The 19141-nt window shown below is 48.6% G+C and overlaps 1 protein-coding gene across 6 annotated transcripts in view; it reads left to right on the top strand.

Annotated features, from left to right (window-relative positions):
- PACS2 (phosphofurin acidic cluster sorting protein 2) overlaps window positions 1-16407 on the top strand; it is a 180035-nt gene extending 163628 nt beyond the window's left edge. For 5 of the 6 annotated variants that reach the window (XM_077824568.1, XM_077824565.1, XM_077824564.1 and 2 more), the window contains 3 exons: window positions 4579-4805; window positions 11155-11268; window positions 12040-16407. In XM_077824568.1, the coding sequence (XP_077680694.1) occupies window positions 4579-4805; window positions 11155-11268; window positions 12040-12158 (460 nt within the window). In that variant the 3' untranslated portion in view covers window positions 12159-16407. The remainder of the gene's footprint in view (window positions 1-4578; window positions 4806-11154; window positions 11269-12039) is intronic. The other variant, XM_077824567.1, reaches the window with a different exon arrangement.
- The last annotated feature ends 2734 nt before the right edge of the window (window positions 16408-19141 follow it).

Here is a 19141-nt window from a genome sequence, read left to right as displayed (position 1 = left end):
ATCAGTCAGTTCTGGCTACTTCAGTACTAAAGATATGGAAAAATTTGAGAGAAGAGCAACACAAAATTGAGTTATCAATAGCTCAAAACCATAGGATGTTGGGTTGCCAGGGAAATTCCACAAGACTGGAAGAGTGCTAATGTCAGTATTCAAAACTGGAAAACGGGATGACCCAGATAACTATAGGTTGACTAACCTGACATCAATCCCAGGCAAAATAATGGAAAAGTTGATGTACGATTCAGTTGATAAAGAATTTGAGGACAGAAACGTAATTAATCCTAATCAATGTGGTTTTATGAAAAACAGGTCTTGTCAGACCAACCTGATTTTGTTCTTTGAGGGTACAGGGCTGGTTGGTACAAATAACTGCAAAGATTTAATATACTTGGGCTTTGGTAAGGCATTTGAGTTGGTAGTACATGGCATTCTGATTACCGAAATAGCACGATACAATATCAATAGAGCACATGTTAAAGGGATTGGGAACTGGCTGACGGATGTCAATGGGAATCTTTATCAAATGAGACTGTTTCTAGTGGTGTTCCCCAGGAATCGGTAGCAGGCCCAACACTATTCAGTATTTTAATCAGTGACCTGGAAGTAAATATAAAATCACAGCTGATAAAATTTGCAGATAGCACAAAGATTGGTGGAATAGCAGATAACGATGAGGACAGGGCAGTCATACAGAGCGACTGAAAAAGTTATACACCTAGGAACAAGGAAGAGAGTCTATAACTGTAGGGGGAACTGCATCCTGGAAAGCAGTGACCCTGAAAAAGATCTAGGGGGTCATGGTGTACAAGCAACTTCACATGAGCTTGTGTGATGCTGTAGCAAAAATGGCCAATCCAGTCCCTGGATGTATAAAGAGGCATAGTGAGTAGCAGCAGTGAGGTGATTTTGCCTCTGTATATGGCATTGGTGAGACCAGTGCTGGAATACTGTATGTCCATATTTTTGAAACGATTAACAAATTGAACCACAAAAATGATCTGACAGCTAGTGAAAATGCTAAGGGCAGATGTGGTACTTCTGCTACTGATTATGGGGAGTCTCAGTGACTATGGGCAGAATTTAGCCCTAAAAGCTTATTTTTTGTGTGTGTTCTGCTGCTACACAAAGTGGAGTTAAGTGCATTAAAAGTTACCAACTAAACATCTTCAAAAGTGCCAAAATTACAGAGGAGCACAAATCTCATTGAAAGTCCATGGGATTTATCATTTACCTCCCTTCACCATAGAAGTGTTGTGCGGCCTAATCATTTAGTTTAATGATCTTCAGATGGAAGATGCTGTATAATGGAGAATTATTAAGGACAAGGCTTTGGAGGAGAAGCAAGCAGTAGGACAAGTCCACCTCCTCCTCCAGGCTGTTTGACTTGTAAGCTCTGAGCTGTAGCATGGCAAGTGAGGGAGGAGGCTCCCAGGAGATGGATAGGCAGAAAAGCAGGGAGGAGGAGAAGCATCTGTTGAGGGCTTGCTCAGGTATGGGGTTCAGTGTGAGTTATGGGAAGGTAGTAGGGAGGCGCTGTAGGCGTGTGGCTTGAATATGACTTCAGATGCAAGAGGCGTCTTCCCCAGTGCTGGGATCATTTCAGTGCAATAGCCTATCTGTGCCTCCCCAGGTAGAATGAGATTGGCTTGAGTGCAGGGCTTCCTGCTTCATAAGCTTGCGTCTCCAGTTTCATTTTGCCAGGCGCACGTTAACTATGGAGGTGTCTCTTTAGAAGGCCACGTTTGTGTTGCTTTTCATTTCCTCGCACGCCAGTGGATGTTTCCTCTGGTGGCAGGCAGTTGGCGAAGGACCAGTCAGGACCGGAGGAGATGGCACCAATATTTTCATATGGGGAAGGCTTTGCTAGGCGTCTTGAGCTGAATTCAGGCCCGTCATGCAGAGCAGCTGGTCCCCTCGGCTCCCATTGACTCCAGTGGAATTTTTCAGGGCTCAGCATTTCTGAAAGTCAGGCCAGTGTTATTCACTATCTAAATCCCCACTTGGCTTCCTTTATGCTTCCAAACTTGAAAGCTTTGGCCTTGGTCTCTGTGTTCCCCAGCCCCTTCTTCCTCTCCTGGGAGAAGACTGCAAGAGCCTCGTGCTGAGGCGCCATCTCTTGTCTCAGCCACAGGAGCTGTGGCTATCAGCACAGGTGAAGTGAGTTCTCACACCCCTCTGTGGGGAAGGAAGTGGAGGAGGTCCTCTGCAGGGCACCCTCCATTCCAGACCTGAATTCTGAGTCACCTCACTTTAGCGCTCTCTGTCTAGAACCTACTCTAGGCCTGGTCCCAGGAGAGATGGCAGAGAGTTCTCTCCAGGACCCCTTGCCTCCCCACCACACCCCCCTCCTATGGCTGGGGCCATCGCCTGTATTCCCAGATGCTCCTCTCCCTTCCTTCCTCCCAAGCAGCTTCTGAAGAGGCCCGCCTCTTCCTCAGTCCTTCTCTGTCTCACCACCAAAGGCAATTCTCCCTGTGTGACTAATGCCTGAGGCCCTGCCCCTCGTTCCCCTTCCTCTTCAGAAGCCTTGTGTCTGCTACGCAAGGAGAGTTTCTCCCACCTCTGGTATGACCCAGCCTCTGGAGATTACCCCCCATGAAGGAGGAGAATGCAGGTTACTGATGTGAAAGAAGGGCCCCTAAGACAAGGTCGCCCCGGTCCACTTTGTTAATGCTGCACTTGCAATGTGCTACTCCAAGTGTAACTGCACCTCGCTGTAAACGCTGCTTGGGGCTGAGCCTATGGAGCCAGATCCTGGTAAGGTACTGTGGTCCCCATGAGTCTCATGCCGAATTAGACTGAGACTTCTAGTTTCAGGATACTCCTTGAAGAGAGGAAGATAGTGCTTGTCTGCCCAATGAGTTACTGCGCCAGGGTGTGAATCTACCTGAATGCTGGGACTCTCAGTATGTTGTAGCCATGTCCGCATGGGAGGTTATTGCACGGCAGGCTGATGCACTGTACACTCTCATCCTGGCTTTCCGTCTGACTAGCCTTTCTGTCCCTCAGATACCTCAGCAAGGGCTGCCACCTACTTCATGCAGAGGCTGAGAAAATCCTTTTGTTCCATGATGGTCCTCTTTGGCCATCTTTTTCACACTAAATATGTTCCTGCTTCTGGCTGGCCTCTGCCTTAGCCAGCCTGCTCAACCCAACTTAAAGCCTGTTCCAGGAGGTCCATGGACTGACTGGGGAGACGACTCTGTAGCTAGGTCTGCAGAGCAGCCATCTAGGCCCACATTTTCACCAAGCACTATCAGCTGGATCTGTCTGCATTGGGGTCTGAGGAGTTGGCACAGAGTGCCCCAGCTTTAAGACCATTTTCCAAGGTGTCACCTTGGTGGGGAGTACTCCTTCCTTCCTCTCCCCAGCCTGCCCCACTGCACCTGTCACCTCAGCTTGCGAGTTTCCTGCTCCCTCCTTGGGCCATTTTCAGCACTAGGGAGCTAAGCCACAAACTTTCTTCCACTGCCAACTGGGTTTATGTGACTTTGCTCCCCTGCGACAATTTCCTCCTAGGTAGCCCCTGGGGCTGAGGAAATGGGTGAAGTGACTCGTGTAGCCTAGGCTAAGCAGATTTAGCTGATGGGTTTTAGCAGCTATTGGCTGAGAAGCCTAAAGGCTCAGAGTGTCTGAATGAGGGCACGATTGGTGCCAAATTTCTTTCTCCTGATATGTTTTTCACTGCCTGCCTGATGTCAGCAGAATGGGCCCGCACATGTGTCCACTCTGGAGAGCCAAGCCACAGAACAAACATCCACTGGTGAAAAAGTTGTGAGACAGTTTTCTCCACAGGGTCAGTGCATTCTGCATAGCCTTTCCTGTGATCCCGTGTTTTATTCATTTGCTCCACCCACTGGCAATTTCTCAACCAATTAACAGACTTATCTTTTGTAACTAAGTCCCCCTGTGTGCCTAAAATACCAAGCTGGAGTGAGTTTTGCACCATGTCCTGATGGCAGCCAAGGTCTGACTTTGGTAGCCCACAAGGGAAAGTGATTGTCAAGCTCAGGATTGTATTGAGGTAGTGAACTACCAAGATAGGAAATTCCTTTTCCATGGGTTGGACTTTGTGAGCTACACAGCAGATGTGACTCTAGCCAGACTGATTTACAGTGCAGTCACCCAAAAAAGTAACTGGCTGTTCTTTCTGAAGAACAGTCTGATAGTTATTCTCAGGATTGCAATTAAAACAAAGGAAAAGGAATTCATTAGAAGTTGCCTGATTAAATGTAATGAGTAACAGTGATCCCTGGCTCATGTGCCACGTAATGGAGCTTCCTTGACAGTTGTCTTTCATGAAAAGATCCTAACCTCCTTGATCTACCCTTTGATAAGTGGCTAGTTGTTTCTGGGTGCTTACCGTTCTCAGGTGCCCATTCTGAGAGATGTCCGAGGGGTGTGACTTGCCAAAGAAGCTGAGTACTCGCCCTCTGAAAATCTGGCCACCTTAAGGAGTCTCAGGTGGGGTAGCCAGCATCCCTAGTCACTTGTGAAAATGATGGGCCCTTGATTGACAAAATTTCCATCAAAATGACAGTCAGCATGTGGAAATGATTCTTTGCTCCCATCTTTTAGCCAGAGCCTTGGTGCTGAGCTGATGGGACTGCAGGTGGATTACTGGATTGCAGCTCAGCCCGTGGAGAAGAAAAGAGACCCAGAGAAGAAGGACTCTTCCGCTGCCAAAAACACACTCAAATGCACTTTCCGGTCTCTCCAGGTCAGCAGGTTACCCACAAGTGGAGAGACCACCAGCACTCCAACAATGTCAATGACAGTCGTGACAAAGGAAAAGAACAAAAAGGGTAAGAGGGGGAGGGGATTCAACTTGCTGTTCTATCGGGTGTTGCTGACGTGTAAAAGGTGGACGGTTGTACTTGTCCTGGCTTTCCAGGTCTGCCCAGGTTCACTGTGTGATGTCTTAACAATAGAACTTGCTCCTCGGCCCTGAAATGCCATTGTTAGGCCTGCTGGCTTGTGGCCCTAGAAGCAACCTTATTTTTGTGTTTTGGGGAGTGACTCCCCGTGTTGCTGTGTTTGGTGCCAGCAAATCACACCACATTGGGTAGGTCTCCTGATCCGCCTTTGCCCCTGTGAAATAAAAGCCGGTTGCTGTACCATGAGGTAAGCCAAGGCCACTGAATAATTGAACACACAACAAATCATGAGTCACCCAATCTCACGGGTGGACTTTAGCTGGGTTTTTTAGGGTGGGGTTATTTTGCTTTTTCCTTATCAAACCCGAGCATTCATTAAAACAATATCTTGCCCTTTCTGCTGCAGTGCCGTTTCTTAAAGAACTCCATGCACTGTTGCTCCATTAGCTTTAGACTTGTAGAAAACTTTTTCCAGGCATGGGTGCACAAATTTTGCCATAATGGATGTCTGTGGTCTAAAGATGGCTAATACTTGACGTTTAAGGTGAAGATACCCCTCATGCACCTAGCCAGCTATACGATTGTGACAATTGCTGGGCATCAGTTGAAGGCCTGAAGCATGAGATTGAATTCCTCTGTTCATTATTGCAGGTAGAGATGTATTAACGGTCATACAACTATCTAGCCCTTGTGTTGGACTCAGTATCATCCTGTACCCTTGTTAGATGATTTCACAGCAGTGATTAACAGAGACTACCCTTACAGCTGGTTTACACAGGGAATCTATTGTGAAATAAGATATGGTGTGAATGTAAAGCGATGGATTAATTGGAAGTGGATTAAGTTAAAGGTACTCTTAGTTTACTATATAAGCATCCACCCAAGGAGCTAGTGCGGAATAGTCATTCAGGGCTGTTTCCTCGTGTAGACAAGCCTTTGGATTCCTACTGTTCGTTTGTTGGGAGAAAGGGTTGGAGGCGAAGGAGGATGGGGAGGTGGTGGTCATACGGCAGGGTATGGGTAGTGGAGGGAGGGTAAGAATGGGAAGGTGTGAGAAGCATGTGGAGAAGAGAAGGGTGGGGCTGGATAAGAGGGTACAGCAGTTGTGGTGCTAGTACTCAAGGGAGAGTATGTCACAGCACCCCCACCTCCCCAATTGAAGGTATCCTCACACCTACAGGCTTCAGTCCAATCTTCTCTCATAAGGACCTACCTGCTGGAAACCCACCACCAAAATGTGGAGTGGGAGGAGCAACGCAGAGAACCTGCTACAGTTCTTGGGTCTTCTGAGCCTCTCTTCCTTTTTTCCTTTGCAACTCCCCTGTGTCCCAGTATGGTGCTACCAGCCAGCCCATGATCCTTCGAGCTGTTAGAAGGCCTCTGCCTACCTCCCCCCATTTCCCAGCTCAATGCAGAACATACCTGTCCCCCACTCAGACAAGGACCAGGCAACCAGGAAGATCCATGGAGGTGCCAGGTCTCCCACTTCCCTCATTCCCAGAGCAGAGAGTTCTGGCAGGCAGCTGGCCACCTGAGTGCCAAAGCCGTGGTGACATGGGCTTTTCTGTCTCCTTCCCCTTGGACAAGGAGGGACCATAGCATGACTGTGTCTGTGAGAACGAGTCTGAGGAGGAGAGCAATATGCTCATTCCCAGCAGGGTGAGTCAAAACAGCCTCAGTGCAACCTTCCACAAAACTTGGGCCAGCCCTAGAGAATACACTAGTAGATGTGAGAGGTTCACTGCTCCCCTAGGGGAGAAACCAGGAGTGGGACCATTCCTGAACAAGTGCTATGTTCTGAATGTCCATTCAAATGGAAGCCAGGACAGCATGAGCTGGCTGGACTCTCGGCACTGAGGACTGACCTCCCAGACACGTCCCCCTATGCTGAGGATGGCACGCTATCAGATCAGACATCACCTTGATAGACTCTAAACAGCAAGGGGAGACAAGCAGGGAACTGATGGAGGCCAGCCAACCCCTCCACTGGAAGGAAACCTGCCCATGTGAGGGTATGGAGCCCCCTGGCATACTGGCTCAGCAGCAAAGAGTTGGACTTACCCAAATGAAGAGTAGATCAAGGGGTGCTCAGCTGGGTGGTGTATCTCCTCCCTGAAGAAACTTGGTGCCAAGACGCCAAAGCATGTAGCCCTTCCCACCCCAGAGGGGGTTGGGAGCAGGTCACAGCAACCGGCAGAGAGCTGGGTCCTGTTTCAAACAACAAAGAGACTCATCCTCTTCCATCTCTTCACTGGCCTCTCAGAAGACAGCTACACAGGACAGAAATCAAATCCAGCCAGAAGGAAGAGCACATCCCTTTCTCCTTCCCAGGCAGGTCCCTGTGCACTGTTGACTTGCCCTGGTGGGGCAGATGAGTCAAAACATGAGGTATCTAATGTGTGCACTCCTTCCCTCCACCCCCGAGCATTTACCCCTATGCCTCAGAGGGCAGTTGCAGCCCTGGGACTCCAGGCAGAGAGGAAGAGGCGCAATCTGTGTCTAAGATGGATTTCCCCCACCGCTCCCCAAAGGGCATGGCGTGCCATTGAATGTGGCTGCAGAAAAGATCATTCAGGCTGGAGCATCCCCGTATGGGGCACTGTTGAGTAAACCACTCGCCACACCTCAGAGATCATCGTGGTGATTCACCTCTGACACGACTGTGGTGGAGAGAGGGGTCTCTTTCCCCTTGAAAGTAGAGGATGCCCTCAGACTGTCTTATGGGCACCCCAGGCTTCTTGGGCCTCTATCTCTCACTCCAGGACACTCTAATGGCACAGGCACCAAGAGGATTGGCCTCCAGATGTCATCAACAGTTTCTGATCACTCAATGTCCCTGCCACGTCTTTCATTGCAGACGTATCAGCAGGCACCATCAGACAGCCCAACAAGGGCAATGGCAGCTCTTCTGTTTTCAGGCACAGCCTGGGGCTACATATGTGGTCTGGAGACTCTGGCTCAGCAGCTCCTGGGTTTAGCGGAGACCCACTGCCCCCTAAAAAAAAAAAAAGGGGGGGGGGAATGCAGTTGTGCACTGCAGGGGAAAAGATGCCCCACAACCTTTTCTCCAGCTTCAAAAAGAATTTGGACAATGCACATAATTGACCTTGAAGCCCCCCTTCACCAGTCCCGCAGAAGGGACTCAGATTGACTGGAGGAAACCACACTTTCAGCAGAGGATGAAAAGTATAACAGGACATCAACCCCTCCTTGCCCTCTTCCAGGCAACACCAGCATTGCCCAAGGAGGAACAGAGACAAGCAATTGGTGGCAGGCTCACCATCTTCCACACCAGGAGAGAACACGCCTTATGAGACGAGTGGGTACTGAAAACTGTCCTTACACAACACCCCTTGAAACCGATACCAACGTAACCTCAAGATTCACTCTGTGTCTGACATACAGGGACAGCAGACTCTTTCTCAGAAGAGTTCTCAAGGACAGTATTCCATCTTAATCATCCACAAGAAATCAGAGGGTCTGTGGGCAGTGCTGGGCCAGAAATACTCTCCGAGCATAAAAAGACACTGTTCCACATGGTGACGTAGCATGCCATAGCAGCAGGAATGCTGCCCAGGAAATTCAGGGCATCAGGAGACCTGACCAAAGCCATGTGCAGCACCTGCCAGAGATTCCTGTGCTGCATTTGTGATGGAGCAATGCTCTCCTTTGCTTCCAGTCTTCACAAAATATGGAGATCCTGGTGGGACAGCTCCAGGCCAGGGGGCATGCATTTGTTTCTCTGTGTAGATGACATTCTCATCAAGGCCAGAACCAAGAGGGAATTGGAGGAGGCCACAGAGGCAGTGATAAAGATGCTGCCAGCTCACCTGGGAGAGTATTTAGGTATGAGTAGAGACGTGATTCAGAAAGGTGGGAGGAGACCTGGTCATTCATACAAGCAGCAAAAGACCGGGCAGTGCACAGTCTCCCCAAACTGTTAGGCTGATACTCAGCCTTTTGGAGATCTTTCATGGGTGTTAGAAACTTAGATTCAGGATGGATCACTAGGACCCTTCACACTCAAACATGAGCAAGAAATGGTCTCACTCTAAAGCTAGGAGGGGACCAGGCTGATGGAAATGCCACAAAAGATAAACTCACTCTGGTGATTGAGGGGGGAATGCCTACCCCAGATAGTCATTAAGACTGATGGCAGCCTGGCAGGCTTGGGGCCAGGAATTTCCATTCACAAGTTGAAGTCAGGAACAACATCGACCGGCTGAGGATTGATCTCGTAGGTGTATCCCCCATTCTGAGGATCGCATGTGATAATCCAACCGGCGACATTGACCTTATAGAAACAGCAAGAGAAGACAAGAAGCAACACACCAAAGGCCAGACGACTGCTCAGTTGGTCTGAAAAGCACCTGTGCATACACGGGGCACCAAGCACCTAAGCGAGGGGCTCGACAGAAGAGATGGAGCAAAAGAGTGAATGGAGAATGAGAGGTGTACAGCTTGGGTGTAGTGTGCACCATGGAAACACCAAGGAGAGCTATTCGCCCTGCAGCAAACAACTAGACAAGGAGATCCTATTTCAGGACCCCTGATGTGAGACTGCTGAAATGCTCCCCTGCCAAGAGTGCTACTGCGGATCGGGGTCTAGAGGCATCAGGGACTCCGATTGCACCAGAGAGGATGTGGATGTTGGAAATAACAGGAACAAGAACATGGCCCAGTGAAACTACTGACTCCACTGAGGATTGATCATACATCTCCATCCTTCCAAGCTAAACCACACAGCAAGGGATACTGACAAAAGGCTATCGGTGCCTATTAAAAGGCTGTTAGCCTCAAGAATGCAGTCAGCCACAGCAGTATCCTCCCATACGTACGGATCTACTTCAGCTACTGGTGTAAGGGGGGAGGAAGGGCTCTGTGTTTATCACTAGGATCCTCCCAGGTCCCTGACAGAGTGCAGGCTGCAGAGATGAGCTCTGACCCAGATTAATCAGACCAGCAGGTTTCAAAGGGCAGCCTCCAGTTCACGTGTGCCCCACCTAAAGTTTAAACTCCATTCTCTAAGTATGACCAGAACCACCTTTCCAACCTAGGAGCTCAGTCTTCTTCCTGTTCCCTGTAAGGCTGTAAACACAGGAATATTTCAAAAAGGAGGAGGATTGTTGGGGAGCCGAACAATGTTTAAAGTTTAGACGTGGGGGGGGGACCCAAATACTGGAAAGCCAGGAAATTACACTTTCTGGGAAATCTATTACCAGTGAGAGGCACTTCTAGAATTCCTTTTCCTTCAGGAGTCTTCTACAACAGCTCTCCACTGGCCCTGCGCATGGGCCTGAAAAAATAATTCTCCAAGAGCTGGGGAGATAGCAACTGCCATATTGCAATGGACTGTGAACACATCAAGTCTCCAGCACTTTGTCGAATTGTGCTAGTCAGCACTTGGTTTGAAAATGTGCTGTGTTGCAGCAAATGGCTTTGGCTTTTCAATAGCTGGTAACTTTTTCCCTCGAGGGGATCTATTCTTGCAATGAGCCCTGCATGGGTGCCCCATTGCAGTGTTGGGCCAGAGTTAATGCTGAGCAGATGCCACATCACTCAGGCTGGGGTGTCTAGGGTGTTCATCCCCAGTTTGGAAGCAATTTTCCTGGAGCCAGATTGTTAATTTCAGATTCTTAATTCAGATGGATCCTGAGACCTTGGTACCTTTTTTCAGAAAAGCTTCCTAACCTTTCCCCTCCCTGCCCAGTTCCATTCTTTGCAGGAGCTCCCTTATCTCGGCTGTCCCTTTGAGCAGCTGTTGACCTGGTGTTTGTGTAGTGAATATGCACTAGTTGCCACATTCAGCTGCAAGTGAGGATAACATCTGGGGCTTTCTGCTCTAGAAACCTCTTGCAATAAGCAAGAATCTCCATGGGAGCACAGCAGATTTTATATCATTTGAGCCAACCACCAAAGCTCGCAGTGCACAAGGGTGGAGCTTTGTCTTAATAGACTGGATATTTTCCCAGCAGGGGAATTGCCCTAGGGGGATGAAGGGGAGACTTATAGCAACGAAGACTTTCAGAGGCAATATGAATTACTTTGGGGCTCTAAAAAGGTCCAATTAATACGGCCCACTTTGTAAGGTGGCGATGCTTGGTAAGTAATTCTGTGAACTGGAAATGTTAATAAGCATGGGCAGGGGGAGTACCTGGCCATTCAAACTCCTGGCAAAGAGGAAAGTTCAGACTTCAGTGTATTTTTACTTAATTCTTTCAGTATAACTTCTTGTGGCTGGTAGAGATCAAGCATGTTTGGTTTGATTTTCTTCTAGTGATGTTTTTGCCCAAGAAAACAAAAGACAAGGAGATTGAGTCTAAGAGTCAATGCATTGAAGGAATTAGTAGATTGATTTGCACAGCAAAACATCAGCAGAATATGCTGCGGGGTAAGTGCTGAATTATTGCATCATTTCCAGTAGTAAAAGGGAGCATTTTATTGCTAATGATGGCTCTAGTGCCTGTAAGCAAGCCATCTCAGTGTTTGACCAGGACGTGCTGGTCTGTGACACAAAGCAGACTTGAACCTGGTGGATCTGGCTGCAGGAGGATTCTCCCATCATGGGGAAATCCACACATGGCATAGAGCCAGCCAGCCACTAAACCTTAGGTTCTCAATCTGGGAGTTACAAACAGGTCTCGGAGGGCATGACAGCCCTCTTTTTCCTTTGTAGCTAGGTGGGAGAGGAGTCCCAGAAGTTTTATCTTGTAACATGGGTTCACTGTTGGGAACAGGTTGAGAACTACTGTTCTCAACTCTTCTGGGTTATAAGTGTTGATTCTGGAACAAACCAGTGGTCCATCTTGTTTGCTCTGGTTGTGGCCTCTACATAATGTTTGAGAGGAAGAGAATTTCTCCATAATGCATGCAGGCAGTCAACAATAATTTCCCACTGTTGGGGGTGGGCAGGGAGACGACTGGCATCTTTTCCCAACCCAGCTGCTGAGCCATTTTCATTTGATCTTCAGGGCAGCAGAAGAATTGACTGGGCCGTCTTCCTAATTTTTCTACTATCTAGCTGTCAGTGCAGCATCTGTTTCCTGTACTGACTGAGGAAGGATGATGTGATGGCATAGAATTCTGGCATAGGGATTCTCCAGTGTGTCTGTTTTGCTGGGTGCTTTTTGACCTGCTTCCTTGTTCTATTCTTCCCCTGCAGTCCTGATTGATGGCGTAGAGTGGAATGATGTGAAGTTCTTTCAGCTGGCAGCACAGTGGTCCTCCCATGTCAAGCACTTTCCCATCTGCATATTCGGACACTCCAAACCTAACTTCTAACTGCTTTCAGCGGGGCGGCTTTCTGCCTGTGTGGAGGCTGCACACCCAGGAGCCAGGAATCTGAATGCCAACTCTGACTCAAATCTGCTTGCTCTCTCCTGCAGATTACTTATAGATGCGTCTGGATTACTTCTGAATTACTTTTTTCTATTAATTCTTAAGTTTACTACAAGGAAAGGAAACCCCTTGAACAAAGCAAAAAACAGTCTTAAGTAGAGATGTACTGATAACATGGAAATTACCAGGAGAACCTCCAGAAGTGGGGTGACCTGCTGGAGAACTTAAGAGCAGATAGCTGGATAACTGCACTGCTTATTAACCTGAAACCTCCTCGGTGTGTTTGTGGCTGGGTGTTCTGGATTGGGCTTGAGTGGTTTTTGAGGGGAGAGTGGGAGGTACTGGGAGGATTAAGTGTTTTAAAATGTTTAACTCTACCCCCCCAGACTTCACATTAAGAAAGTAGAGCCTGGTTCACCACCAAATAGTTCAGGTACCAAGAATGTGAAATACATTGCGCTGTCTGTCAAAAACCAAGCTAATAACTGAGGGAAACCCTGGGATTCTCCACAAGTGAAGAAATGCCAGAGGGTCATTGTTTTAAGGCCAGCAACTGAAATGGGCAGGCATGTTCACACTCGTGCCTGATTCAGGTTGGGCAGAGACTGAAATACAAAGTATGAAATGTCTGTTTTAGGAATCCCATTGCTCCAAGTCCATCCCAATAACCCAATCAAGCCCATCACAATGCCCCCTGCAGCCCGTAGCTGGATTTGAAGGACACCAGTTCAGTGGGGTCGTTGCTATTTAGCTTTTCACACAGATTATGCACATCAATAAAACCTTGCCCGGCCTCTCATGAGAATGGATTTTTACAGGTGCAAATATTTTTAATGCTTTTAAAAAAGATGGATTAAGTTGCTAAAAGAGACAGCAGGAAAGATCAGCTGCTGTCTAATGAGTCAAGCATTAGTCTATTGGCTAGTTCCTGTGCCCCTTGAGCCCTTACACGTGAGCAGCTGCATTTTACACCAGCTACGTTCACACCCACACAGCAAAAGCACATGTGCATGTGAAAGCACTTAAAGTACCAGCTCACAGCAAACGCGCCATCTGCATACCTCATTCCGAATGTGCCCTCTCTTCTAGGCAGTGTGTACAAGATTCCTCACACACACACACACTCCAGATGGGAATCCCTTGTTTAGGGGCCCCCTCCAGCCATGTGAGCTGCTGCTGCCGTTTCCAAGGCAGGAGGCCATGTAGCAAAGCCAGCTCTGACAGCAGAGACAGAGAACTTAGGCTTGTCTGGACTGCGTTGGAATGCCTCATGCCCGGATTGTGTCACCTGAGGGTTCTCTCAGCTATTCTAGATCTTTGACTCCAGCAGTGCACCTGTGTTGCACAATGCACCGTTAGCCAGCTGGGCCACGTGCCGGCTTAGGATCCATCCTGCAAGGGGCTGAGGGGCCTGCCACAGAAAATGAGGGTGGAGGAGTCAGTCAGTGCCCCTGTACTTCCTGTGGGCTTCTCTCCATGGGAAAGGAGGTACTCCAGCAGGATACAAGCTTGCAGCTAGCAGAACCCACCATTCAGGGATTAAGGATTTACTGTGCAAAACCAGCCAGTGCCTGTGTGAAATGCACTGGCCACTACAGCCTGAGCACTACTGCAGCTCACGAGGGGGAAGCTGTAACCTAGGTATGTTCTCCTTTCCCCTTCCCTTAAAATATCACAGTGCTAGCCCATTCCCAGGGTATACTAAAGCAGCCTGAAGGTTGCTCTGATTTACAATGTCAGTAGCCCTACAGGGCTGTGTCAGCAGCAGGGGATCTCTGGAGCCAAAGGAGGCTCAGCTACTGGAGCCCCTGGCTCCCACTCACATTTGCAGCTGGGTGTGCGGGTGGTGTAGGAGCTACTGCGGCAACTCTCCTCGCTGGGAATCCTACCCTAGCTTAGGACAGAGCTTTGCTCTGCTGAAGGGGCATCAGGGTGCTCTAACTGGAGGAACAAGGCTCTGATCCTTCTCACCACCAGCTTAACCTGGTTTAGCTCCCTGGAGTTGAGTGAAGCCCTCCTCTACCAGGCATGGTGCACACTACACTGGTGGCAGCCGCACGTGGACTGAAATTCCCAGGGGTGGAGCCTTTGCCCAGAAATCCTCCCCCATCAACCCTGCAAGGAATTACACTACAGCAAAGCCTAACAGCTTTAGTTACCTGTAACCCTGCTCTACTCCTCCAGGGGGTCCCAGGGCTGGATCTGTGGGGCTCCCCTGGCAATACAGCTCCAGGGAGGAGCCTCCATGCAGATGCTGCCAAACCCAGGGGCTCAGGAGCTAGAGCTTGTTTTCTTTGCAGAGGAGCCAACACCCCACCCTTGGAATGAGCAGGATGCAGCTGCATAAAGGGAGCCTCCTGGGGGTTCCAGTCTCATGGGCAGGCGTTTGCACTGCTCAGGCCTGTGTTCAGAGATCCCCACAGTGGCTCCTTCCCCCACCCTCTCAAAGGGACAGCAATACGTTAAGCATTTTTCAGAGTTCAAATGTTCTGGGACAATGACTGACTGAACAAAGATTTGCAAATGGCTGGGGAGCCTATTCCACCTTGCGTGTGGGTCACGCCCCAGGAAGGCGCATCCTGCAGGAGGGGTTTCGTTGACTTGGGCAGGACTTCAGTGGGCAGCTGGAGGGGTGTTCAGCTAACAGCCCTGCTGAGGTAGTGAGGGTGCCCAGGGCCCTAAATGAGAACAGTGCCTCCTTCTTCCCCCTCACAGTGAAGAGGAGTATCCGCAGAGCAAACAGTACATGCACCTTCCCTTCACTGCTCAGGTTACTGGTTTAGACACGTGTTTAATAAGATAGAAACTTTCTAGTGCAATTTCAGCCACGTCCAGGAATTGACTCTCATCAGACTGGCAGGGTCCTCAGCAGCCCAGCAATGCGCACTCCTCTGAGAAGCTGGGCAGGTCAGCGCACAGATCCGCACACGAACGCTGATGCAGCTGGTGGGGGGTTACTGTACTCTATTCACTCGCTTATGGCAGCCCTGAGGAGAGGGTGGGTTTTCCCTTTAACGCTTTGTAACAGGAGCAGAAAGAATCTCTAGCTTCAGCATAGTGGCGGCTGACGCGTAGGATCTTGCAAGGAGGCTTGTGCCTTGCTCTGGGTTAGCGCAGTGTTGCTTGACAGCCACAACTTAGGAATGAGCACACGAGCACATCAGTGTTCTGTATTGAAGCTGTTGTCTCAGGACAAGCCTTTTAATGAAGTCAGCAGTTCAGATTCTTCCTTAAATCCCTCTTCCCTGTGCAAGTAGAGTGACTGAAATCCAGTCTGATTTCAGTCCCACGGCTTATTCTACACCAGCGCTGGCAGAGACCCTTGCCTGACTTTCATGGCCCCTGCAGCTCTGCGGCAGGCTTGGACTGGCTATTTGCAATAATTTTGTTTACCGGGGCAATGAAGGATTTGACACTTTGCTCCTCTTTGTATTTCAACCTACTATAGAGAGACGAACAGTAGCCAGTATGGGACTTCATGGCTCCTGCCTATCAAATGTATGTTGCCCCCTTTCTTACTATGTGTAACGTTTCATGTGGATTAGTTCTTTATTTTAATTACATTTTATGAAATCTAATTCACCAGAAAACTTTCTGCCTGCTTGGTACCCATGCACTTGCAGACAGCACAGTTTGTTACCTCTGGCAAGCTGCTATTTGGCAGCACAGCCATCTGCAGTGGGCTCTCTGCTGTAGCAAGGCTTCCAAGGAAACCCTCCTTGAACCCTCAGGCTGGAGTTTTTAGGGTGGCAGAACTGCATTGATCTTGGGAAAGCTTCATTCTTGGTGGTTCGTCATGGTGCTGCCCTGCTTCATAGCCAAGGGTTGGAGCTGGATTCCCTGGGAATGTTTGTTAAAGTTTTATACAGTGGTTACTTTCTCTGAGTTTCTTCACACAACTAACTTCGTCCCTGACCACTAGGAAAACTTTCTGGAAGTCTGAGCACTGAAGCTCTGCAGTAACAGAGTATTACAGCAGTTGGGCTGTGCAGACAATGTGCTGCTCCATAGGAAATGATTTTGATAAAGCAGTGGCAGGAGCCTCCTCTCAGGGTGAGCTGAGCTGAGCTCCGGTCTCCCACGTGGTGCTCTCCCACCAACCACCAATTCCAGGGTTCACAGGAAGTCACTCTGAAGAATTGGGCTGTGTGCCAGCTTGCTGTGACTCTACCATTGTACGCCCTGTGGCAGAGCTGACCGGGGGGGTGGGGGGGGAGGTGCCAGTTCTTGTTCTTTCAGTTCTCTGAAAGGGGCCATCAGGATATCAGGGGGCTGATGATCACCTTCGCCATGATGAGTGCAGAAGACTGACCCTAATGGAGCAAGAAACCCTGCACAGCCCCAGTTTTAAAACTCTTTATGGAATAATGAAAAGAGACCTGCACGAACCTCCACCAGAGTTTGACTCGAAGGAAACTCATTTGCTTTATCTCATTGGCCTGAATCAGCCTGCTTTAACTGGAAATCTAGAAGTCGCTTTTACTTCGGCCCCTGGATTTCTAGCAGTGAACAGGCAGAGGGGTGGGGAGAGAGCTGACTGCCTAGTTTTCAGCTGGTTGCATGCCACCTTGTCACCTTTAAACTTCCCCCCCGTTTCCCACCTGTGTTGGGATTGCTGATATCTCCTTGCCTCCTGCAGGAATGTACTGTAGTAGCAGATCCGTTTGATTCCCATTACACACTGATCCGGGCCTTGATACTGACTGACTGCTCCATGGAGCCCCAAGCTGTGACTCCAGCACTTTCCTGTTGGCAAAGCTGCCATTCCCCTGTACTGGTGTTCTCTTGGGAAACTGGCCCCAGCCCTTCCTTGGAGGTGGGATCTAAGGAGGCATCCCTAGTAGGCTGGCCAAGTACTGGAGCTCTGGTTCTACACTTCCATGGCTAAATGAAATGCAGACGTCTACCATGGCAAGCCAGGGAATATCCTTACTAGTTTTGAATGCTTGCTGGAATTGCATTTGTTTTTCTTTGCCCTAAAGAAAACAGCAGCTGGAGCAGCAGTATTCACTTAACCTCTGGCTTTCCATTAATTTCACCTGCAGTTATCAATTGCATATAATCCAGTCACGTTTTTCTGCCCAACCCAACAACAGCCCCATTGAGCAGTTTATATCTCAAATGTAAGTATAAAATTCCTCTATTACCTTAGTTTGAGGATACTTATCAACCTCCCCTTGGCTTCATTTTGCTGCTTTTATTGGCAAGCCTTGTTGTCATGTCCTAGAGAGGAGATCTGAGGGTGGAGTAGTAGAATGGGAAGTTTTTGTGGTTTTGTATAGAATCGCCATACCCACCTGTAGGCCGGTTGACCCAGCTAAAAACCAAACTGACCAGCATTGTTCCATTAATGTCTCTAAAACACTCTTGTTGACCTGTATATCCTGTTAGTCTTGGGCTAGCTATCGCTACCATCTCGGATCAGTCTGGCCACGTGTTTAGTACCAAGGAAATATTCTAAGAATCGTTCATTTTGAGGGTTCAAGAAATAGTACTAGATGCCTTGAAACCTTGTAAGCAAAACATCTTGGTGACAATAGAGAGCCTGTATTCTTTCCCTGTAGTTTGAAGTACTGAAAAGACAGGGGCTTCTTACTTCGGATGGAAGCTTTGTTTCAGCTCAGATCCCCAGGATGTAAAGTCTGAAAGCTCTTGGCAGTAGGAACATCTTGGTGTGTTTTCTTTCTTCATATTGTTTGCTTAGAGATGCTGAGATGATTAAAAACCCTCCATTCAGTGCACTTCCGTATCCTGGCCATTAGAACTGTGGAGACTTGCTAAAACTCTAGTATGACCTTCTCACTGGGATGCCCAGTGTGAGAGGTGATCATCTGAGCACAGCATCTCCCGCAGACCCTGATGACGCTCCTTTGGCAAGTTTCTTGCAAAGTCACGGGAGTGATAAGCGGGAGCGCTGGAGTGATGAGCTCTCCTGGGTTTCTGTGGAGTCTTTAGGACTTGATGCTAGAGAGGAGGAGGAGCCATAGTTTTGCAAGTAGCAGGACATTAATTCCTTTAAAAGGAAGCACATCAAAATCCCGGTCAGGTCGGCTTCCCCTTCTGTATAGCCGGATAGAAGGAATCCCAGAACTTAGTGTGTCTGACTGGCATGCAGTGCATCTTTACTCAGAGCACTCTTTAGGAAGCACCTTGCTCGTGTGGGTACACTAGTGTGTGAGATAGTCTGAGCAATGCTTGCTGCACATGTGACCATGTCAAATGAAGGGATGTTACCACTGTAGATTTCTAAGTTGTCCATCTGTTTCATTGTTGTTTTGTTTGGGTTTTAGGTTTTATATGAAGACAAATTAAATGTAAATAGCCTTTTTTGGAACGAACTGCAATGTGCGCAACCTCATCGACTATTTTATGGTACTAATGCAACACTAATAAAACTGGACATGAAAGCACACTCACGTCCCAGGCATCTCCTTTGGGTGGGAGCAGCCGTCCATTTCTGTGCCGGTGACCTGGCCTGAACTGAAATGGCTGCATTTTGTAGCGCTGTATGCCTGGGTTGGATCTGTCTATACTAGGAAGTTAACCAGCTTTGGAAATCTGTTACTAGCGGACAATCCTTTGAACTGATGCTTTGGAATGGCTTAGCTGCTAGAGTAGATGGGAAAAATTTCTTTCTCACCAGTACAGTACGTAAGAGTGAGACAGGGTGGAAGCAAGTCTCAGGGATGGTTTACAGAGCTGGAGACTTTCTGGTACTGCCTATGCTAGCAGCCAAAGCATTCTCAGCACTGGCTCAGGGAAGCCACTGCTGCTACCAGTTGTGTTGACAAGACCAAAGCATTTCTTTTGATGGTCAAACGGCACTTGAGCTGGCTTCTTTACATCAGTGGCTTTTTTTTGTGCCCACATGATGCTATTCAACAATATTTCACACCCCAGGATAGAGCAGGATTACCACAATCCCA

The sequence above is a fragment of the Eretmochelys imbricata genome, chromosome 8, assembly GCF_965152235.1.
Source record: "Eretmochelys imbricata isolate rEreImb1 chromosome 8, rEreImb1.hap1, whole genome shotgun sequence".
In the NCBI taxonomy this organism is placed as follows: domain Eukaryota; kingdom Metazoa; phylum Chordata; order Testudines; family Cheloniidae; genus Eretmochelys; species Eretmochelys imbricata.
This window is presented reverse-complemented; position numbering and strand designations above follow the sequence as displayed.